The following is a 25135-nucleotide window of genomic DNA, read 5'->3' as shown; positions in this document are numbered from 1 at the left end:
TACCCAACAAGTCGTTTTGTCCTGCCCTATCCCTAAATCTCTCATTTCCCGCTCCCACACACGAGTATTTATCCAATTCCCTTTCGTTGACTATATTTCCAGCTCCCTGAAATTGTCACAAAACAAAAGGGGGGAATCCGCCATGGATAACAAAATAGCGAAGCTGGCTCCCGATGTTGAAATGGGTCAGCAGTGTATACACACACACCAATTTCCCCTGGTCTTTGAGGGATTGCTGCTCTACATATAGACAGAAGGAAGCAGGAAGCGAGCTCCCAATCAATACAGAGCAAAAAAAAAACCCTGCTTTTCTCCCGTGATAACAACCCTGCGTCATTTCCTAAATAAATAGTTTTTTTTTAAAGTCGCCTTTTTAAAATCTGTCCCGGTGCCCGAGCGGCGGCCACTGGGCGGAATGTCGGCGGAGTTTCTGGCGCAGTCCTTTCAGCACCTGAGCCTGCAGCACTGCGGCCGCAGACGCCGCAAGGGTGGTCCCCAGAAGAGAAAATATGTTTATTTGCTGAGGGGACTGCCGGGATCGGGGAAATCCACTTTAGCCAGGTTTGTTTTTCAACTCCAAACCTTCCTTGCGATGCCGACACTGCAACTTTCTTCTACCAGCATTTGGGAAACAAACAACAAAGATCTGTAAGATTGCCCAAATTGAACCCACCCCTTTAGCTTCCTGCAACAGAAAGCTGGTTCCGGAGGCAGCCAGTTTGTTTCCTGGGGTTTGTTTCACTGTACAGAAGTTGGAGCTCACAGGGGCTCTGATCTAAAGATTTGTGAAACTTCAAATAGCATTTGATTTTAAAAAAAATGAAAAATGTTGTAATATTTAAATTGAACTGTTGCAGGAGCCTCATTTGTACTCGGACAGAAGCATACACACTATTGGTGTATGGCAAAGATGTTTACTTCCCCTTCAGCCCATCTGCCACTTGTTGGTTACATAGGTTTCTTATTTCTGTAATCAGTGACTTCAAACTCCAGAAATCACTATGAGCAGATGTGAATTTCAAAAGTGCAAATATTGTGATCTGACTCTCTTCAAGATTCCAAATCTATTCTGGACTCATTTAGAATCATAGAATCTTACAGTGCAGAAGCAGGCCATTCGGCCCTTCGCATCTGCACTGACCACAATCCCACCCAGGCTCCATCCCTGTAACCCCATGCATTTAACCTAGCTGGTCCCCACTGACACTAAGGGGCAATTTAGAATGGCCAGTTCACCTAACCTGCACATCTTTGGACTGTGGGGGGAAATCGGAGCACCCAGAGGAAACCCACGCAGGCTCGGGGAGAACGTGCAAACCCCGCACCAACAGTGACTGATGCACTATCAATCAAGCAAAGACTAGTTTGTATGCAAGAACAAATAGGCTTTTCGCAAAAGACTTGGAGCACACCCATGCTGATGAACTGGTCCAGCAACTGAGGCGGGGGGGGGGGGGGGGGGTTGGGAGCAGTCACCTTTATACCTGGATCAGGGGGGAGGAGTCTCGGGCAGGGCCGGCAGGGGCATGCCCAGGCATGTCACAAACACACACAGGCAATAAGCTTAACAGTGGTTTACTAGTGACTCAGGCCAGGAAGTGAACCTGGGTCTCTGGTGCTGTGAGGCAGCAGTGCTAACCATGGTGCCACTGTGCCGCCCCAATATTTTAATAAAATGACCCACATGCTTCATAGGAGTACTATCAAGCAAATTGTGGCCAGGACAGACCAGATATTAGGATACTAACCAGAAGCTCAGAAAAGGTAGATTTTAAGGTGTGTTGTTTTGTCACTACCTGTGGTGTCCACTGCTTAAACACCATTAAGCAATCTTGGAGAAGTTACCAAGAAGTCTTTTTTAGCATTACTGAACTATGTACATATTTACAGTAGAGGGTACAGGTATGGAGAGTACTCCATTAGCAGACTTGCATGTTACCTAGCTCTATACTGCTAGGTACACACCACTACATTCCGCTCTCGGTCAGGTGTAACCTTACATCACTAGTGGGTGGTACTGTACTCAGTCCCAGGTTAACCCTAATGTACCAGATTCTTCTACCACTGAGTAGCACAAAGTTCTTAGAGGATTGAAAAGAAATGAAAGATTTGGTTTTATATAGGGCGGCACAGAGGTTAGCACTGCTGCCTCACAGGGCCAGGGAACTGGGTTCAATTCTGGCCTTGAGTGGAGTTTGCACATTCTCCCCCTGTCTGCATGGGTTTCCTCTGGATGCTCCGGTTTCTGCCTACAGTCCAACGATGTGCAGGTTAGACTGATTGGCCATGATAAATTGCCCCTTAGTGTCAGGGGGATTAGCAGGATAAATATGTGGGTTACAGGGATTGGGCAGGATTGTTGTCGGTACAGGGTTGTTGGCCGCCTCCTGCACTGCAGGGATTCTATGATGGAGCATCTTTCACAAACTCAAGAAAGTACAAAACAGTTCACAGCCAATAAAGTACTTTTCAGGTATAGTCAGTATTCTAATATAGGAAACACAAGCAACACGATAGTCATCAGATCATGTATTTGTGAGATTCTAACCAGCTTAACAGAATCTCACTGGTTTCTATCAAAGCAAAGTGGTAGCATGTTAAGACTGGTAGAACAAGATGCATTTTTGTCATAATGAGGCCACGTGATTCAACTCTGACACTAATCAGCAGGAAGCCAATGCAATCTGTATGAGATTAGAGTGAAGTTAGTAATTTTTCTATTGCAATGCCTAATACTGCAAAGCTCATCTTACAAATATTATGGAGCAGTAGAGAAGCAGTTTGCAATGCATATGTTAATTTATAGTCATAAAATTCTGAATAGTAGTACAGCATCGTAAAAGTCTCATCCATGCCGTTGTTGTGTTCAAATCCAACCATTGCAATGCAGTCATGACACATTCTGAACCTTTGTAAACTTAATCTAAAGTTCTGCTGCCAATATTGTACATCACCAAGTCCCAGTCCTCTATCATTCTTGTCCTTGCTGAATTGTATCGGTCCTCAGCCACCAAATGCTTCAAATATGAAATGTTCATTTTTGTGTTTAACCTCATCATAGTGATCTCTGTAGCCTCCTCTACATTCTCCTCACTCTGGTCTTATGTCCAGCCCCTTTCCCTTTGCTTTACTCTTGGCAGCCATGTCATCAGTGGTCTAGATTCCACACTCAAATTCCTACCCTCTAGCTTACACTCCTTTTTAAAGCCCTCATCCTTCTCCTCCTTTAAAGCCCTCCTTACAGTCCACCTCTTCAACCAATCTTTTGGTTACCTCTTCCTATTATCTCCTTTGTCTAAGCATCCATTTTTGTCTGATGTCGCTGGGAGCACCTTAAGTATTTTCCATGTTAAAGATGCTATATAAGTTTGACTTGTTGGGAAAGAAAAGTATGTTTCTGCCATGAAATATAGAGCTGAACTTAGTGTGAAATGTAAATAAAGAAACAGCATAAATAGATTCCCAAGAACTTCTGAAATATTAACAACCTACCATAGATGGGGTTAAAAACAATTGGGGTGAGAAGGCTGACGAGAGTTAGAGGGGCAACCAGCATAGATTTGTAAGCATGTGCGATGAACCTGATTAAATTATTTGAAGTAACAGAGAAAGTTGATGATGGTAGTTCAGTAGTTGTTGAATATTTGGACTTTGAAAAGACACTTGATAGAATACAACTTACCAGAAAATGGGACTATGTGGTGTTAAAATTGTAAGACAGAGTGTTGTTATTAATGGATATTTTTCTGACTGGAGAGAAGTGTGAAGTGGGATCCGCCCCAGGGATTGATATTAGGACCATTGCTTTTCTTGGATATAGGTTTACTTGGGTTTGAGTATGGGAGTATTATTTCAAACTTTTTGGATGACACAAAACTTAGCAATGTGCTAAAGGGCAAGTAAGTTAGTAATGGATTTTAAGAGGACGTTGAAGTACTGGTGACATGGAGGATACAATTTAATGTGAAGAAGTGTGAAATGATGCACATTGGGAGGAACAACTTTGAAATATAATATAATCAAAGTGAAACTAAATTGATTGGGGCGCAAGAGCAGTGGGATTTGACAACATGTTCACAAATCTTTGGGGGAGGGCAGGGGGAAGAGAGACTTGCATTTATATAGCACCTTTCACAACCACCAAAGTGCTTCACACTCAATGAATTTTTGAAATGTAACCATTGTTAAGATGGGCTATTTTTTAGTGATTTATTTGAGAGATAAATATTGTCCTGCGTGCCAGATACCAGGGGATCTTCTATGTCAATCTGCAAGTCAGACTAGACCTTGGTTTTGTATCTCATCTAAGAGATAGCACCTCCTTCAGTACTGCAAAGGATGTCAGCCTAGATTTTGTGCTCAAACCCTGGAGTGAGACTTGAGCCAACAACCTTCTGACTCAGAGGAAAGAGTGTTACCAACTAAGTTAAATGTGGTCTGTCAACATAGAATCTAGAAGCAGGAGTAGGCCTTTCGAGCCTGCTCCGCCATTCATTTTGATCGTGGCTGATCATCAAATTCAATACCCTGACCCCGCCTTCCCCCCATATCCCTTGATCCCTTTAACCCCAAGAGCTGCTTCTTGAAATCACACTTTGGTCTCAACTACATTCTGTAGTAATGAATTCCACACAATCACCACCCTCTGAAAAGACTTATTAGGATGCTATCGGGACAAAGAACAAATAAAATTACAGCACAGGAACAGGCCCTTCGGCCCTCCAAGCCTGCACCAACCATGCTGCCCGACTGAACTAAAACCCCCTACCCTTCCGGGGACCATATTCCTATCCTATTCATGTATTTGTCAAGATGCCCCTTAAAAGTCACTACCGTATCCGCTTCCACTACCTCCCCCGGCAACGGGTCCAGGCACCCACTACTCTGTGTCAGGTCGCCCCTCAACCGCTGTCGTTCCAGTGAGAACAAACCAAGTTTCTCCAACCTCTCCTCATAGCTAATGCCCTCCTTACCAGGCAACATCCTGGTAAATCTTTTCTGTACCCTCTCCAAAGCCTCCACATCCTTCTAGTAGTGTGGCGACCAGAATTGAACACTATATTCCAAGTGCAGCCTAACTAAGGTTCTATAAAGCTGCAACATGACTTGCCAATTTTTAAACTCAATGCCCCGGCTGATGAAGGCAAGCATGCCGTATGCCTTCTTGACTACCTTCTCCACCTGCATTACCACTTTGTGACCTGTACACCCAGATCCCTTTGCCTATCAATACTCTTAAAGGTTCTGCCATTTACTGTATATTTCCTATCTGTATTAGACCTTCCAAAATGCATTACCTCACATTTGTCCAGATTAAACTCCATCTCTCCACCCAAGTCTCCATCTGATCTATATCCTGCTGTATTCTCTGATGGTCCTCATTGCTGTCTGCAAATCCACCGACCTTTGTGTCATCCGCAAACTTACGAATCAAACCAGTTACATTTTCCTCCAAATTATTTATATATATTACAAACAGCAAAGGTCCCAGCACTGATCCCTGAGAAATGCCACTTGTCACAGCCCGCCATTCAGAAACGCACCCTTCCACTGCTACCCTCTGACTTCTTTGACCGATGTGGAGGTGCCGACGTTGGACTGGGGTGAACACAGTAAGAAGTCTCGCAACACCAGGTTAAAGTCCAACAGGTTTATTTGGTAGCAAATACCATCTTTGACCGAGCCCGTTTTGTATCCACCTTGCCAGCTCACCTCGGATTCCACGCGACTTCACCTTCTGCCACCAGTCTGCCATGAGAGACTTTGTCAAAGGCCTTACTGAAGTCCATGTAGACAACATCCACTGCTGTACCCTCAATCATCTTCGTCACTTCCTAGAAAAACTCGATCAACTTCGTGAGACACTACCTCCCCTTCACAAAACCATGTTGCCTCTCACTAATACGTCCACTTATTTCCAATAAATCCTGTCTCGAAGAATCCTCTCCAATACTTTCCCCTACCACGAATGTAAGGCTCACAAGCCTGTAATTACCTGGATTATTCTTGCTACCCTTCTGAAACAAAGGAACAACATTGGCTTTTCTCCAGTCCTCTGGGACCTCCCCTGTAGTGGAGATGCTGGCGTTGGACTGGGGTAAACACAGTAAGGAGTCTCACAACACCAGGTTAAAGTCCAACAGGTGTATTTGGTAGCACATGGACTCATGGTGAACAATCACTGAAACAACTATATGGTGACATCAACACGTTCCATCCCACCATCAGGCTCACCATAGACTACTCTCCGGAATCGGTTGCATTCTTGGACACACGCATCTTCATCAAGGACGGTCACCTCAGCACCTCACTGTACCGCAAGCCCACGGATAGCCTCACAATGCTCCACTTCTCCAGCTTCCACCCTAAACACATTAAAGAAGCCATCCCCTACGGACAAGCCCTCATATACACAGGATCTGCTCAGATGAGGAGGATTGCAACAGACACCTCCAGACGCTGAAAGATGCCCTCATAAGAACAGGATATGGTGCTCGACTCATCGATCGACAGTCCCGACACGCCACAGCAAAAAACTGCACCGACCTCCTCAGAAGACAAACACGGGACACGGTGGACAGAGTACCCTTTGTCGTCCAGTACTTCCCCGGAGCGGAGAAGCTATGACATCTTCTCCGGAGTCTTCAATGTGTCATCAATGAAGACGAACATCTCGCCAAGGCCATCCCCCCCACCCCCACTTCTTGCCTTCAAACAACCGCACAACCTCAAACAGACCATTGTCCGCAGCAAACGACCCAGCCTTCAGGAGAACAGTGACCACGACACCACACAACTCTGCCACAGCAACCTCTGCAAGACATGCCGGATCATCGACACGGATGCTATCATCTCACGTGAGAACACCATCCACCAGGTACATAGCACATACACTTGCAACTTGGCCAACGTTGTCTACCTGATACGCTGCAGGAAAGGATGTCCCGAGGCATGGTACATTGGGGAGACCATGCAGACGCTACGACAACGGATGAATGAACACCACTCGACAATCACCAGGCAAGAGTGTTTTCTTCCTGTTGGGGAACACTGCAGCGGTCACAGGCATTCGGCCTCTGATCTTAGGGTAAGCGTTCTCCAAGGTGGCCTTCACGACACACAACGCAGAATCGCTGAGCAGAGACTGATAGTCAAGTTCCGCACACAAGGATGGCCTCAACCGGATCTTGGGTTCATGTCACACTATCTGTAACCCCCACGACTTGCTTGGGCTTGCAAAATCTCACTAACTGTCCTGGTTGGAGACAATATACATCTCTTTAACCTGTGCTTAACCCTCTCTCCACTCACATTGTCTATACCCTTAAGACTTGATTACCAACCATTATTTTGTAAATTGAGTTTGTGTCTTTATATGCCCTGTTTGTGAACAGAACTCCCACTCACCTGATGAAGGGGCAACGCTCCAAAAGCTTGTGGCTTGTGCTACCAAAAAAACCTGTTGGACTTTAACCTGGTGTTGTGAGACGACTTATTGTACCTCCCCTGTAGCCAATAAGGATACAAAGATTTCTCTCAAGGCTCCAGCAATTTCCTCCCTTGCCTCGCTCAGTATTCTGGGGTATATCCCATCAGGCCCTGGGGACTTGTCTACCTTAATGTTTCTCGAGAACCCCAATACCACCTCCTTTTTGATCTCAACATGACTCAAACTATCTGCACATCCTTTCCCAGACTCATCACCCATTAAGTCCCTCTCTTTGGTGAATACTGACGCAAAGTACTCACTTAATACCTCGCCCATTTCCTCTGGCTCCACGCATAGATTCCCTCCTTTGACCTCGAGTGGGCCAACCTTCTCCCTGGCTACCCTTTTGCTCTTTACATATGTATAAAAAGCCTTGGGATTTTCCTTAATCCTGCTGGCCAATGCTTTTTTGTGACCCCTTTTAGACCTCCTTATTCCTTGCTTAAGTTTCTGTCTACTTTCTTTGTATTCCACACTTGCTTCGTGTGTTCCCAGCCTCCTAGCTTTGACAAATGCTGCCTTTTTCTCTTTGACTAGGCTCACAATATCTCTCGTTATCCAAGGTTCCCACAATTTGCCATACTTATCCTTCATCCTTACAGGAATGTGCCGGTCCTGAATCCCTATCAACTTACACTTGAAAGCCTCCCACATGCCAGATGTTGATTTGCCCTCAAACATCTGCCCCCAATCTACATTCTTCAGTTCCTGCCTAATATTGTTGTAATTCGCCTTCTCCCAATTTAGCACCCTAATTTGAGGACTACACTTATCTTTATCCATCAGTACCTTAAAGCTTACTGAATGGGACTTGATGGTTTGAGTTATAAGGGGAGGCTGGATAGACTGGGACTTTTTTCTCTGGAGCGTAGAAGGCTGAGGGGTGATCTTACAGAGGTCTATAAAATAATGAGGGGCATAAATCAGCTGGATAGTCAATATCTTTTCGCAAAGGTAGGGGAGTCTAAAACTAGAGGGCATAGGTTTAAGGTGAGAGGGGAGAGATACAAAAGTGTTCAGAGGGGCAATTTTTTCATAGAGTGTGGTGAGTATCTGAAACAAGCTGCCAGAGGTAGTAGTAGAGGCAGGTACAATTTTGTCTTTTAAAAAGTGTTTAGACAATTACATGGGTAAGATGGGTATAGAGGGATATGGGCCAAATGCGGGCAATTGGGATTAGCTTAGGGGTTTTAAAAAAAAGGGCAGCATGGACAAGTTGGGCCGAAGGGCCTGTTTCCATGCTGTAAACCTCTATGACTCTACAACTGTGTGAAGAAAGTTCTCTTCACCTCTATTCTAAAATGTTTACCCCTTATCCTCAAACTATGACCCCTAAATCTGGACTCCCCCACCATTGGGAACATTATTTCTGAATCTATCCTGTCTAACCTGTTAGTATTTTATAAGTTTCTATGAAATCCCCTCTCACTCTTCTAAACTTCAGTGAATATAATCCTAACTGACTTGGTCTCTCTTGGGATGGCAGGTCTGTCATATGAGGAATCAGTCTGGTAAACCTTCACTGTAGTCACTCTATAGCAAGGACATCCTTCCTCAGATAAGGAACCCAAAACTTGCACACATTACTCCAGGTGTGGCCTCACCAATGCCCTATACAATTGCAATAACACATCCCTATTCCTATACTCGCTATGAAGACCAACATACCATTTGCTTTTTTTACTGCCTGCTGTACCTGCGCACTTAGGAACTTTCAAGCGGCTATTGGATAGGCACATGGAGCACATCAGAATGATAGGGAGTGGGATAGCTTGATCTTGGTTTCGGACAAAGCTCGGCACAACATCGAGGGCCGAAGGGCCTGTACTGTGCTGTTCTATGTTATTTTCAGCAACTGATGCACGAGGACACCAAGGTCTTGCTGAGTATTCACCTCTCAATTTACACTCATTCAAGTAATAATCTGTCTTACTATTATTGCTACCAAAGTGGATAACCTCATATTTATCCACATTATACTGCATCTGCTAAGCATATGCCTACACATTCAGTCTGTCCAAATCATACCGAAGCATCTCTGCATCCTCCTCACAGCTCACCCTCCCACCCAACTTTGTATCATGTGCAAATTTGGAGATATAAATTTAGTTCCCTCTTCCAAATCATTAATGTACAATGTGAACAGTTGGAGTCCTAGCACAGATCCCTGTGGAACCCCACTAGTCACTGACTGCTAAGTTGATAAGGTGGTCAAGAAAGTGTACTTGGTTTTGTGTAGGGAAATTGGAATAGGGATACTGAATATAAAATCAAAAAAGCTATGCTAATTCATGGCATATCATTGGTTGGCCCTCAGCTGGAGAATTGGGTATAATTCTGGGCAGAACACTTTAAGTCAAAGTCTTAGAGAAGTTACAGAGCGGGGTTTACGAGAATGATACTGGGATGAAGGACTTCAGTTATGTGGAGAAATTGGAGAAACTGGGATTAAAACAGTGAAGGTTAAGGGGAGATCTAAAACAGGTAGTATGAGGGATTTGGGAGGGAGAAACAACAACTGTAATTCATAGACCTAATATAATTGGCAAAGAATTAAAGGGGAAAATTAGATTTTTTTGGCACATAGCATTGTTAAAATTTAGAACACAACCTAAAGGGATACCTTAGGGACTATCAAAAAGCAACTGAACACGAAACAAAAACAGAAAATGCTGGAAAATCTCAGCAGGTCTGACAGCATCTGTGGAGTGAGAATAGAGCCAGCATTTCGAATCTGGGTGACCCTTCATCAGAGCAGATTGAGGAGTGGAGATATTGTACTACTGTGGATCAAAGAAAAGGACAATCAACTTTTATTGCCAAACATGACTTATCCAGAGGTTACTGGCAGGTACCTTTCATCCAAAAGGATGAGATTTCGACTTTTGTGATGAAGGAAGGGTCATCCAGACTCGAAACGTTGGCTCTATTCTCTCTCCACAGATGCTGTCAGACCTGCTGAGATTTTCTGTTTTTGTTTCAGATTCCTGCATCTGCAGTATTTTTCTTTTAGCAAAACACTTATTTGAAGAGGACTAGTCTACAGTTATGTTGAAAATATCGGAGTGTGGGACAAAATTGGACTATTAGCCTCAGTTTAAATGATTTGATTTTGTACTGTAATATTCTATCATTCTAAGTAGCTCTTGGTACTTTTGATTTCATGCCAGAACCATAAAGGTATAAATATCTTTTGCAATGTTCATGGCCACAATTATAGAGAACTGATAGTTGAAATGAAATACGTTTGCAACCTGTAATTAAGAGGAAGGAAAGAAAAAACAACTTTGTTAATTACGTGAGTTAACAATGGACCTTTCTTCTGAAAGTTGGAGATAATTTATGGGTATGATTGCTACATCAGCTAACACAAATCCTAAACTGGAGGACTGAGCATTTTATAGAGCTTTGGTTACTGAACAGCAAGCAAAATTTCTCTCACTGTTTAACTAGTAGGTGGGACAGCAAAGCAGATAACACTTACATAAACCAGACATTTCACAGCCATTTGGATTACATAGTGGTGGTTTATAAAGTGTTATAATGAAAAGAAGAAAGGGAAAAAAGTATTTTGGCTCAAGGAGAGAATGGATTCAGCCGGTGAGTCTGGGACCTGTGCAGGAATACCAATTTTGCACTGTTCCTTGTTATTCTTTTTGGATTATCACCTTTACTGATTAGTACTGTACCTATGTATCTGGGTTGAAATGATCAGTGTAAAGAGGACCCAAATTTTGGGACGATGCTATCTTTTGCCAAAATAATGCTACCCGGGGTAGCACAGTGGTTAGCATTGCTGCCTCACTGTGAATTCCCGGCTTGGGTCACTGTCTGTGTGGAGTTTGCACATTTCCCCATGTCTGCCTGGGTTCCCTCCGGGTGCTCCGGTTTCCTCCCACAGTCTGAAAGACGTGCTGGTTAGGTGCATTGGCCCAAACAGGCGTTGACTGTGGCGACTAGGGGAATTTCACAGTAACTTTGTTGCAGTGTTAATGTAAGCCTTACTTGTGACTAATAAATAAACTTTATAAACTAGTCCTGTTCCCCTCATGATAGAATCCTCCATCACTATAGCTCCCCTTTCAATCCCTGGAACCAATTTAGTGAACCTTCACTATACCATCTCCAGGGCAAGCATATATTTTCTTCAATATGGAGACACTTACTTACCCTCTCCACAAATGTGGAGAATAACATTCAGACTTGCTCTTGAACCAACATTAGTTGTTTTGTTACCCACCTTGTAATTGCATAATTTCCTGAAACATCACCTTGCAACCCATGTGGCTGTAAACTTTCTGTTTTATATATGAGGTGTTACCTGCTGATCAGATTTGACGAACCAGCCACCATTTAACCAGTGTGAAAAATGTGGCTCACCACTTGTTGATCGGAGCCCTGAGGCCACTGTACAGACAGTAAGAAGTTTAACAACACCAGGTTAAAGTCCAACAGGTTTATTTGGTAGCAAAAGCCACACAAGCTTTCGAGGCTCTAAGCCCCTTCTTCAGGTGAGTGGGAATTCTGTTCACAAACAGAACTTATAAAGACACAGACTCAATTTACATGAATAATGGTTGGAATGCGAATACTTACAACTAATCCAGTCTTTAAGAAACAAAACAATGAGAGTGGAGAGAGCATCAAGACAGGCTAAAAAGATGTGTATTGTCTCCAGACAAGACAGCCAGTGAAACTCTGCAGGTCCACGCAACTGTGGGAGTTACAAATAGTGTGACATAAACCCAATATCCCGGTTGAGGCCGTCCTTGTGTGTGCGGAACTTGGCTATCAGTTTCTGCTCAGCGACTCTGCGCTGTCGTGTGTCGCGAAGGCCGCCTTGGAGAACGCTTACCCGAATATCAGAGGCCGAATGCCCGTGACCGCTGAAGTGCTCCCCAACAGGAAGAGAACAGTCTTGCCTGGTGATTGTCGAGCGGTGTTCATTCATCCGTTGTCGCAGCGTCTGCATAGTTTCCCCAATGTACCATGCCTCGGGACATCCTTTCTTGCAGCGTATCAGGTAGACAACGTTGGCCGAGTTGCAAGAGTATGTACCGTGTACCTGGTGGATGGTGTTCTCACGTGAGATGATGGCATCTGTGTCGATGATCCGGCACGTCTTGCAGAGGTTGCTGTGGCAGGGTTGTGTGGTGTCTTGGTCACTGTTCTCCTGAAGGCTGGGTAGTTTGCTGCGGACAATGGTTTGTTTGAGGTTGTGCGGTTGTTTGAAGGCAAGAAGTGGGGGTGTGGGGATGGCCTTGGCGAGATGTTCGTCTTCATCAATGACATGTTGAAGGTTCCGGAGGAGATGCCGTAGCTTCTCCGCTCCGGGGAAGTACTGGACAACGAAGGGTACTCTGTCCACTGTGTCCCGTGTTTGTCTTCTGAGGAGGTCGGTGCGGTTTTTCGCTGTGGCGCGTTGGAACTGTTGATCAATGAGTCTAGCGCCATATCCTGTTCTTATGAGGGCATCTTTCAGCGTCTGGAGGTGTCTGTTGCGATCCTCCTCATCCGAGCAGATCCTGTGTATTCGGAGGGCTTGTCCGTAGGGGATGGCTTCTTTAACGTGTTTAGGGTGGAAGCTGGAGAAGTGGAGCATCGTGAGGTTATCCGTGGGCTTGCGGTACAGTGAGGTGCTGAGGTGACCGTCCTTAATGGAGATGCGCGTGTCCAAGAATGCAACCGATTCCGGAGAGTAGTCCATGGTGAGTCTGATGGTGGGATGGAACTTGTTGATGTCATCATAGAGTTGTTTCAGTGATTGTTCACCATCACCCAAGCACAACGTAACGCCATCCACGCTCTCAAGACCAACCGCAACATTGACATCAAACCAGCAGACAAAGGAGGGGCCATCGTCATACTGAACAGAACGGATTACTGCAAAGAAGTGTACCGACAACTCAACAACGAGGAACACTACAGACAGTTACCTGCAGATCCGACCAAAGAACACACCCGTCAACTCAACACTCTGATCAAGACCTTTGATCCGGACCTTCAGAACACCCTCCGTGCTCTCATCCCATGTACTCCCCGCGTTGGAGATCTCTACTGCCTCCCGAAGATACACAAGGCAAACACACCCGGCCGTCCCATCGTATCGGGCAATGGGACCCTGTGCGAGAACCTCTCCGGCTATGTCGAGGGCATCCTGAAACCCATTGTACGAAGAACCTTTGTCGCGACACGACGGACTTCCTACAGAAACTCGGCACACATGGAGCAGTTGAACCAGGAGCGCTCCTCGTCACAATGGATGTCTCGGCACTCTACACCAGCATCCCCCATGACGATGGCATTGCTGCAACGGCCTCAGTGCTCAGCGCCAACAACTGCCAGTTTCCAGATGCAATTTTACATCTCATCCGCTTCATCCTGGACCACAATATCTTCACCTTCAACAACCAGTTCTTCATCCAGACACACGGAACAGCCATGGGGACCAAATTTGCACCTCAATATGCCAACATCTTCATGCACAGGTTCGAACAAGACTTCTTCACCGCACGGGACCTTCAACCGATGCTATACACTAGATACATCGATGACATTTTCTTCCTCTGGACTCATGGTGAACAATCACTGAAACAACTCTATGATGACATCAACAAGTTCCATCCCACCATCAGGCTCACCATAGACTACTCTCCGGAATCGGTTGCATTCTTGGACACGCGCATCTCCATTAAGGACGGTCACCTCAGCACCTCACTGTACCGCAAGCCCACAGATAACCTCACGATGCTCCACTTCTCCAGCTTCCACCCTAAACACGTTAAAGAAGCCATCCCCTACGGACAAGCCCTCCGAATACACAGGATCTGCTCGGATGAGGAGGATCGCAACAGACACCAACAGACGCTGAAAGATGCCCTCATAAGAACAGGATATGGCGCTAGACTCATTGATCAACAGTTCCAACGCGCCACAGCGAAAAACCGCACCGACCTCCTCAGAAGACAAACACGGGACACAGTGGACAGAGTACCCTTCGTTGTCCAGTACTTCCCCGGAGCGGAGAAGCTACGGCATCTCCTCCGGAACCTTCAACATGTCATTGATGAAGACGAACATCTCGCCAAGGCCATCCCCACACCCCCACTTCTTGCCTTCAAACAACCGCACAACCTCAAACAGACCATTGTCCGCAGCAAACTACCCAGCCTTCAGGAGAACAGTGACCAAGACACCACACAACCCTGCCACAGCAACCTCTGCAAGACGTGCCGGATCATCGACACAGATGCCATCATCTCACGTGAGAACACCATCCACCAGGTACACGGTACATACTCTTGCAACTCGGCCAACGTTGTCTACCTGATACGCTGCAAGAAAGGATGTCCCGAGGCATGGTACATTGGGGAAACTATGCAGACGCTGCGACAACGGATGAATGGACACCGCTCGACAATCACCAGGCAAGACTGTTCTCTTCCTGTTGGGGAGCACTTCAGCGGTCACGGGCATTCGACCTCTGATATTCGGGTAAGCGTTCTCCAAGGCGGCCTTCGCGACACACGACAGCGCAGAGTTGCTGAGCAGAAACTGATAGCCAAGTTCCGCACACACAAGGACGGCCTCAACCGGGATATTGGGTTTATGTCACACTATTTGTAACTCCCACAGTTGCGTGGACCTGCAGAGTTTCACTGGCTGTCTTGTCTGGAGACAATACACATCTTTTTAGCCTGTCTTGATGCTCTCTCCACTCCCATTGTTTTGTTTCTTAAAGACTGGATTAGTTGTAAGTATTCGCATTCCAACCATTATTCATGTAAATTGAGTCTGTGTCTTTATAAGTTCTGTTTGTGAACAGAATTCCCACTCACCTGAAGAAGGGGCTTAGAGCCTCGAAAGCTTGTGTGGCTTTTGCTACCAAATAAACCTGTTGGACTTTAACCTGGTGTTGTTAAACCTCTTACTGTGTTTACCCCAGTCCAACGCCGGCATCTCCACATCATGGCCACTGTACAGGGCAGGCACCTCTCCAGACTGAGCCAGATCCGGGGAAAGACTGACCACATAAGACTGGAAAGAAAGACCATTCTCAAATCTGAAGGATGCAGACTCCATTTCCATTCTCAGGGGTTTAGGAAAATGATTTTCCAAGTGATTTGTTTATGTCGGGGTTTGGTTTGTCTAATGTTGTAGATTGATGTAAGGAGTGGATTTGCTAAGTGGTTGATTCTTCTAATTTCTCATTCCACCCCTCCCCATTCTATCAGGAATCTAAAAAGCCAGTTTCCTGGTGCAGTGATATTGAGTACCGATGATTACTTCATCCGACAAGACGGCTCCTATTTATTTAAGAAGTACTTACTTGATGAAGCTCATGAATGGAATCACGGAAGAGGTGAATACTGAAATTCTTCATTGTGGTATTCTGATTTTTAAAAAATTACATTTGAAAAATTTTGCATTTATTGCATTTCATCTAATGCATGTATATAATGGATCTCCTTCCAGCCCGATCAGCCATGAGACAAGGGAAGTCTCCAATTATTATAGACAATACCAACATTGAAGCCTGGGAAATGAAACCATATGCGAATATGGTATGATCTAGATTTTGAACTCATTTCTTCAGTATTTAATATTGATGGATACGACTAACCAGGTTATTTAAAACAATGCTTTTAAAAATCTGCTTGCTGTTTTTGATTTGCAGAATTCTGTGATCTTTTTATTGTTTCCATTTAAGCTTGTATTTAAAACCATTTTTATATCATTTATGGAAGCTTGATTTTTTTTCTTTACACTAGCTGTAGGCTTATCAAAATGGCAGAGCAGGTTCGAGGAGCCAAGTGGCCTACTCCAGCTCCTAAATCTTATAATCCGCAGCTGAATGCTGTGTTCAATCATTTTATTGTTACACAAAGCTGCAGATTATTATTGCTCTTTTAATTGGTGTTTATGTTTTAAAAATATTATGAATTTAGCATGAAGGATTAGGAAATACTTAAAACAGTTTAAGTTGAAAAAAAACTTGAGAAAATAGAAGTATATAACTGCAGAGAGGCAAAACAACAGAGGCGGCACGGTGGTTAGCACTGCTGCCTCACAGCGCCAGGGACCCGGGTTTGATTCTCGGCTTGGGTCACTGTCTATGTGGAGTTTGCATGTTCTCTCCGTGTCTGCATGGGCTTTCTCCAGGTGTTCAAAAGACGTGCTGGTTAGGCGCATTGACCTGAACAGGCGCCGGGGTGTGGCAACTAGGGGAATTTCACAGTAACTTCATTGCAGTGTTAATGTAAGCCCACTTGTGATTAATAAATAAAGTTAACTTTAAAATAGCTCACATTTGTTCCTGTAGTTGTTCCTAGATTCAGCTCCCCTTTGCTTAAGGAATCTTAACTCTCAAGACAACCCATAACTTTTTGTAGATTGCATTCAGACCATGAAGGCAGTAGTCCAAGAATGTTTAACAGCTCTCTATGTTTGCTTTAGCAGTTATTTCCTGCTGATATTTCACTCTCGGCTGACGGGTAGGTGTATTGTACTGTAATGTTAGAAACATATTGTTACAAAAGACAAAAAAGTCTCATTCTATTAACCCTACATATTTTGTTCAAATTGATTTTCATGAAGTTTCTAAGGATGATGAGGCAAAGATTTTAAATGGAAATAATGCTAAAGTATTAGGTTAGCTCTCCAGATTTTAAACTGTCGATTACTATTTTGTCATCAACAGGCACGAGAGAACGGTTATGAAGTGAAGTTCAGAGAACCAGATACACCCTGGAAATTTGACATTAGAAAATTAACCAGGTTTATTTAAATCTTCTAATTGCTTCATCTTTGAGAATGGCATTTGTGTTGTGAAAATAGTGTGACCTCTGGTCGCTTGTATGATGGATAGGAGGAAAGGTAACGGTAATCATAGCTAAAGGTGTATTCCATTGAACATCTAAACCCATTTTTGATATACAGAAATGCATAGATGTTTAAAAAGTGGTAAACAGACCATTTGGCCCAATCTTCCATATAAGCAAATAGTGCCTAATCCCATTTATTTGTTGTTCCCATATGCTTTTACCCTATTATCCTTCGTTCACCTATCAAATCAATCTTGAATATTGTCATCTTTTCTGCTGCAACCACTGACTGTGAATTTCATTGCCTCACAATCCCTCAAACAATTTTCCTTGCTTTTTCTAAATCTTTACAAATATTTTAAATCTATGACCTATTATTCTAGACTCGTAAACTACTGAAACCAGTTTGTTTCCAGCTGTCGTGTCCCTTTCTTTACTTTAAGCACATCTATGAAACTCCTATCTGTTTGAACAAAACCCCAGTTTTTAAAATCTGTTTATTATATTTTCTCATACGGGGGAAGCTTTGGAGTGAATCTGTGTACTTACTGTTCTTATAGTCTTCAATGAGTTTCACAAGTAGACTTGCATTAACACTGCAATGAAGTTACTGTGAAAATCTCCGGCGCCTGTTCAGATACACTGAGGGAGAATTTAGCATGGCCAGTGCACCTATCCAGCACATAGAACATAGAACAGTACAGCACAGAACAGGCCCTTCGGCCCACGATGTTGTGCCGAGCTTTATCTGAAACCAAGATCAAGCTATCCCACTCCCTATCATCCTGGTGTGCTCCATGTGCCTATCCAATAACCGCTTAAATGTTTCTAAAGTGTCTGACTCCACTATCACTGCAGGCAGTCCATTCCACACCCCAACCACTCTCTGCGTAAAGAACCTACCTCTGATATCCGTCCTGTATCTCCCACCACGAACCCTATAGTTATGCCCCCTTATCTTTCAGACTGTGGGAGGAAACCGGAGCACCTGGAGGAAACTCTCGCAGACACAGGGAGAACGTGCAGACTCCGCATAGTGACCCAAGCCGGGAATCGAACTCGGGTTCCTGACACTAAGGCAGCAGTGCTAACTAACTTAACTAAAACCCCCTACGCTTCCGGGGACCATATCCTCTATTCCCATCTCATTCATGTACTTGTCAAGATGTCACTACCGTATCCGCTTCCACTACCTCCCCCGGCAACGTGTTCCAGGCACCCACCACTCTAAAAAATCCGACTCGTACATCTCTTTTAAAACTTGCCCCTCGCACCTATGCCCCCTAGTAATTGAACATCTCTGTGCTCAAGTAAAATTCTGATTTTATAATTCCAATACATCTCAAATTTAATAAAAATGAAGGGGTGTGCTGACTCACTGGAGGTAGAAAGAGATGATCCTGAAGAACAGAATGTTGAGGTAGAGCCCCATAGATTTGGCTGAACAGGTGACTAAGATGATTAATGGAATCAGGACTTTCACCAATGTCTTACACAATTGTAGCAAAACGTCCCTACTTTTCTATTTAGTTCCCCTTGTAATAGACAACAACGCATTTCATGTTTGTCATTAATTGTTGTTGCCCATCCCTAATTGCTTTAAGAGTCAACTCATGTAGTTTGAAGGTGGAGTTAAAGAGTCACAGATAGGGGATAGAATATAGAACAGGCCCTTCGGCCCACGATGTTGTGCCGAGCTTTATCTGAAACCAAGATCAAGCTATCCCACTCCCTATCATCCTGGTGTGCTCCATGTGCCTATCCAATAACCGCTTAAATGTTCCTAAAGTGTCTGACTCCACTATCACTGCAGGCAGTCCATTCCACACCCCAACCACTCTCTGCGTAAAGAACCTACCTCTGATATCCTTCCTATATCTCCCACCATGAACCCTATAGTTATGCCCCCTTGTAATAGCTCCATCCACCTGAGGAAATAGTCTTTGAACATTAACTCTATCTATCCCCTTCATCATTTTATAAACCTCTATTAAGTCTCCCCTCAACCTCCTCCGCTCCAGAGAGAACAGCCCTAGCTCCCTCAACCTTTCCTCATAAGACCTACCCTCCAAACCAGGCAGCATCCTGGTAAATCTCCTCTGCACTCTTTCCAGCGCTTCCACATCCTTCTTATAGTGAGGTGACCAGAACTGCACACAATATTCCAAATGTGGTCTCACCAAGGTCCTGTACAGTTGCAGCATGACCCCACGGCTCTTAAACTCCAACCCCCTGTTAATAAAAGCTAACACACTATAGGCCTTCTTCACAGCTCTATCCACTTGAGTGGCAACCTTCAGAGATCTTTGTTGCTTCTTTGGACACGGGTGAGGTCCCTGAGGATTGGAGGATAGCGAATGTGGTCCCGTTGTTTAAGAAGGGTAGCAGGGATAACCCAGGAAATTATAGGCCGGTGAGCTTGACGTCCGTGGTAGGGAAGTTGTTGGAGAGGATTCTTAGAGACAGGATGTATGTGCATTTAGAACGAAACAATCTCATTAGTGACAGACAGCATGGTTTTGTAAGAGGGAGGTCGTGCCTTACAAATTTGGTGGAGTTTTTTGAGGAAGTGACAAAAACGGTTGATGAAGGAAGGGCCGTGGATGTCGTCTATATGGATTTCAGTAAGGCATTTGACAAAGTCCCACATGGCAGGTTGGTTAAGAAGGTTAAGGCTCATGGGATACAAGGAGAAGTGGCTAGATGGGTGGAGAACTGGCTTGGTCATAGGAGACAGAGGGTAGTGGTCGAAGGGTCTTTTTCCGGCTGGAGGTCTGTGACCAGTGGTGTTCCGCAGGGCTCTGTACTGGGGCCTCTGCTATTTGTGATATATATAAATGATTTGGAAGAAGGTGTAACTGGTGTAATCAGCAAGTTTGCGGATGACACGAAGATGGCTGGACTTGCGGATAGCGAAGAGCATTGTCGGGCAATACAGCAGGATATAGATAGGCTGGAAAATTGGGCGGAGAGGTGGCAGATGGAGTTTAATCCGGATAAATGCGAAGTGATGCATTTTGGAAGAAATAATGTAGGGAGGAGTTATACAATAAATGGCAGAGTCATCAGGAGTATAGAAACACAGAGGGACCTAGGTGTGCAAGTCCACAAATCCTTGAAGGTGGCAACACAGGTGGTGAAGGCATATGGTATGCTTGCCTTTATAGGACGGGGTATAGAGTATAAAAGCTGGAATCTGATGATGCAGCTGTATAGAACGCTGGTTAGGCCACATTTGGAGTACTGCGTCCAGTTCTGGTCGCCGCACTACCAGAATGACATGGAGGCGTTAGAGAGAGTGCAGAGAAGGTTTACCAGGATGTTACCTGGTATGGAGGGTCTTAGCTATGAGGAGAGATTGGGTAAACTGGGGTTGTTCTCCCTGGAAAGACGGAGAATGAGGGGAGATCTAATAGAGGTGTACAAGATTATGAAGGGGATAGATAGGGTGAACAGTGGGAAGCCTTTTCCCAGGTCAGAGGTGACGATCACGAGGGGTCACGGGCTCAAGGTGAGAGGGGCGAAGTATAACTCAGATATTAGAGGGATGTTTTTTACACAGAGGGTGGTGGGGGCCTGGAATGCGCTGCCAAGTAGGGTGGTGGAGGAAGGCACGCTGACATCATTTAAGACTTACCTGGATAGTCACATGAGCAGCCTGGGAATGGAGGGATACAAACGATTGGTCTAGTTGGACCAAGGAGCGGCACAGGCTTGGAGGGCCGAAGGGCCTGTTTCCTGTGCTGTACTGTTCTTTGTTATCTGTGGATATGGACTCCAAGATATCTCTGTTCCTCCACAGTCTTCAGAACCCTACCTTTGACCCTGTAATCCACATTTAAATTTGTTCTACCAAAATGAATCACCTCACATTTATCAGGGTTAAACTCCATCTGATGTCAGGCTCCCATCCCTCAAGCACACCAATCAATACTGAACTCATTGGATTTCTATGATAATTTGACAGTCTTCATCATCGTTACCATTTTTATTGAACTCAGTTTCACCACTTGCTGTGGTGGGATTTTAGCTGTCAAATGCTGGGTTGCTTGTTCAGTATCATGACCAATGGGATAGTAGTCACATTTAACACCCTATCTGAAATGTGGCACCTGTGATAAAACAATGCTCCCTTGGTACTGTGTAAAACATAAGAGACTACATTATCTCAATCCTGGACAGAGGCTCAAAGGCAGAGATGAATGTACTTCCAAGTTGACACTTGTGGATTTTGATATATTATGAATGTTAAGATAACCTTGTTATAACAAGTTATATAAAAGGTATCTTACAATCCCAGTTAGTGTTATGACTGGGTGGGAAGATCACTGTAAAGACTAACTTTTACTTTTATTATGAAACGTGGAATAGAACAGATTTATTAAACATGAAATAATGTACAATAGTCCTTTCTGATAAAATACATCTTAAGCCATAATGGTCTCAGTAACAGAAAGTCCCTTTAAGCACACAGATTGGCTATGGTCAAATACACATTCCACTTTGGGGGGGCAGGGCAATCTTACCAAAGAAATTGTAAGTCCAGAAAGGGTGTGAAAATGGGATAGTTTCAGATCTGTTTGTTCTGTGAGGCTACCAGTCCAATCTTGTGCACTGTGCAATAAAAAAAACTCTATCTGATTTCTGCCTGTAGGCCGTGCCCACTGGACAGTGCCAAGCTGGCACTGCCCAAGGGGCAGCCCCCCCATTGCCACCAATCTCGGGGGGGTGCCTCAATAGCCTCCGGTTCTACTGGCGAGGCCATCACATTTGGTCCCTGTTGATGGGGGACCATACGTGATCTTCACTGGAGAGAACCCTTCCCCAGTGAGGCCACAGAGGCAAGTGAGCCTGGATGATTCTGTCCCAGGCTCGCTAATTCCATTCAAATTAGCATAATAAATTTAAATAATAGGTAAAAGGTTAAATATATTATTTAAATTTATTATAATGCGAGGCCGATCACACTGGCTATCTGGTAAGATCACGAGATGAGAAATCGGGCGCAAACCAGACTATTAAAATAGCATCAGACTTTTGTTTTACCACTGAAATCTGCTTTCCCACTTTTAAATCTGGTTATTGCAATTGTCTGTTCAACTCAGAACACTCTTTACTCTTCCTTGAATTCTTCTGAATAATACCCTGGGTTCTGTTCTCTTAACTTCAGTCATCTTAAGATATTCTTTCTGTCCCAATTCCCTGGTTATCTGGACAGTAATTGGTTCTATGGGAAGTTTGCCACTTCGCAGCTCCCATCCTGTCCAGTCTTTCTTCTGTAAGAAGTTTAACAACACCAGGTTAAAGTCCAACAGGTTTATTTGGTCGCAAAAGCCACACAAGCTTTCGGAGCTCTTCGCCCCTTCTTCAGGTGAGTGGGAATTCTGTTCACAAACAGAGCTTATAAAGACACAGACTCAATTTACATGAATAATGGTTGGAATGCGAATACTTACACCTAATCAAGTCTTTAAGAAACGAAACAATGTGAGTGGAGAGAGCATCAAGACAGGCTAAAAAGATGTGTATTGTCTCCAGACAAGACAGCCAGTGAAACTCTGCAGGTCCACGCAACTGTGGGAGTTACAAATAGTGTGACATGAACCCAATATCCCGGTTGAGGCCGTCCTCGTGTGTGCGGAACTTGGCTATCAGTTTCTGCTCAGCGACTCTGCGCTGTCGTGTGTCGCGAAGGCCGCCTTGGAGAACGCTTACTCGAATATCAGAGGCCGAATGCCCGTGACCAGTCTTTCTTCTGGCAGAATTGAGAATGTTTACTCCCTGCTGTTCTTCTTCAACTGCAATGTAGCTAGCTAGCTAAAACTAAAACATGAGCTTTTTTACTTTGCCAGGCCCCCAGTTGATAAAGCAACCACTGCTAGTTTATTTACAATTCATGCCGTAACCCTCCCTAAGCACAGTAGAATCACAGATGGAACTTAACCAACCCCCATACATTTGTCCAGCATGAATATAACTAAATGTTTTACCCTTCCAAGCACACAAACATTAATTTACACCCACTTAAAACTATACCTTATCATCTTTGCCAATACCAAATATAAAGATCTTAAAAGTACCCATGCAGAGGAAACGTTTAGAGGGATATGGGCCAAACACAGGCAAATGGTACTAGTTCAGTTCGGGAAACCTGGTCCGCATGGACGAGTTGGGCTGAAGGGCCTGTTTCCGTGCTGTATACCTCTGTTATTATTTTTTATTCTTATTCTTTGTTTTCTTTAACAATGTTATAGTGGACTGCATAATTTTATACATTTTTTGTGAATGTATGCAGAATAAATAGTCATGGTGTCCCGAGAGAAACAATTGAACGAATGAAGGAACGGTATGAAAGGAATATCACTCTTGACAAAGTGCTACATGCTTAAAGGGAAGCCTGAAATAATAAAGTTGTCAACAAGTTCGCTTTTTGGAAGAGGATCAGAAGAAATACCAGGGAACAAACTCAGAACATGAAGAATTTAACACTTGTTCAAATCCTCAACTACCTGCCAAGATTGATAGATCCAACACAAACATTTTAAACAAATTCAAACAAACTGTTTTTAAAGTTTTTTTCCAAATTGACGCAAGGACATTTCAGAAAAGAAAGCAGAACATTGACCTCTTCAGGACTTTACTCAATGTAAAGATGACAAGTGGGATGAACAGATTTTATTCCTTAGTAATTTTTACTGAGTACAATTTGATATAATGTTTTAAGATGACCACAAACAATGGACCAGAAACTATTGTAGCAAATCTTTGTGATGCAAAATTTCCTGGAGGTATTTTCCAGCATTTATATATTGGTTGTTACATTACAAAGATTTGCAATGGTAAAATGCATTTTTTCAATTGCTTTGTCTTTTAATTGTATATAGAGTCTGTGCAACAATTTGTACTCCTAATTACAGATGTGATTGGGTAGTAACTTTTGAGCTCGGGGGGGGGGGGGGGGGGGGGGTGTAAGAAACACCCCAAAAATGTGCTGTTGAATCTGTCCAGCTCCCCCAGAGGTTCACAGGTAAGATTTGCAGGGCCTTTGAGTGCTAACTTCCCCTGGGCAATTGCCCTGTACTGGAACCATCTGAAAATTGTAATTTAAATTGCAAACTTTGGATTGTTCTGACTAGGTTATGTCAATAGTTATCCAGAAAAAGTTAGAAGAATTAATGGCGAGGGGCTACCACCCCACCCCCTGAACCCCAGGGTTCTCTCTCTGCCCCATGAAACTGCTCCAGCTCTACACACTCAGATAGGAACTCTTCAACCCTCACAGGGACTCTTTCTCCAACCCCCTCCCCGCCCCCAACTCACTGCACTGCCCGGATCTTGCTTGGCCTGAGATAGAAGGTTGGGATTTTGGGTAAGAAACTAGGAGTGGGATGGCAATCCGACTCTGATTGCAACTCCAAAGTGGTTCAGGCCCAATACCTGTTGTCTCCAATGATTTTGCATTCATTCTCAGGATTTAGGCAATGCTAGCATTTATTGCCCATATGACTAGTGCTGAGTCATCCTAAACTGCTGCACTTGTATTGTAGAAGTTCAATAGAGCTGAAGATTACTGTTAAAGTTAACCATGTTAGTATTTGACTAGAATTCACATCCAAACCAGATGGGTTAAAGATGGCAGGTTTCCAACCTAAAAGACATTAGTGAACCTTTTTTAAAAAAAAATGATAAACTGCTGGTTGCTTTTCATTTCCAGATTTGAATAATCGTTTTTGTATTTTTTAACCACGATATGGAGATACGTTTTATATTGTGAATAGATTGGGACCAAACGTGGTAAGAATAAAATATTTTGTTGCTTTTC

General features: G+C 44.0%; 2 protein-coding genes across 5 annotated transcripts in view; both read left to right on the top strand.

The window, feature by feature from the left end:
- Positions 1–15851, top strand: part of LOC144499779 (uncharacterized) — a 107965-nt gene extending 92114 nt beyond the window's left edge. For all 4 annotated transcript variants that reach the window (XR_013498896.1, XR_013498897.1, XR_013498895.1 and 1 more), the window contains one exon: positions 15724–15851. The gene's annotated coding sequence lies outside the window, so the exon portion shown is untranslated. The remainder of the gene's footprint in view (positions 1–15723) is intronic.
- LOC144499780 (NEDD4-binding protein 2-like 1) lies at positions 397–25135 on the top strand. The gene is made up of 5 exons (XM_078222231.1): positions 397–561; positions 15724–15851; positions 15965–16053; positions 17190–17266; positions 23609–25135. Exons 1-5 carry the CDS (start codon positions 416–418, stop codon positions 23700–23702), a joined length of 534 nt encoding a protein of 177 aa, XP_078078357.1. The 5' UTR covers positions 397–415; the 3' UTR covers positions 23703–25135.

This window comes from Mustelus asterias, chromosome 10, assembly GCF_964213995.1.
Source record: "Mustelus asterias chromosome 10, sMusAst1.hap1.1, whole genome shotgun sequence".
NCBI lineage: Eukaryota > Metazoa > Chordata > Chondrichthyes > Carcharhiniformes > Triakidae > Mustelus > Mustelus asterias.
This window is presented reverse-complemented; position numbering and strand designations above follow the sequence as displayed.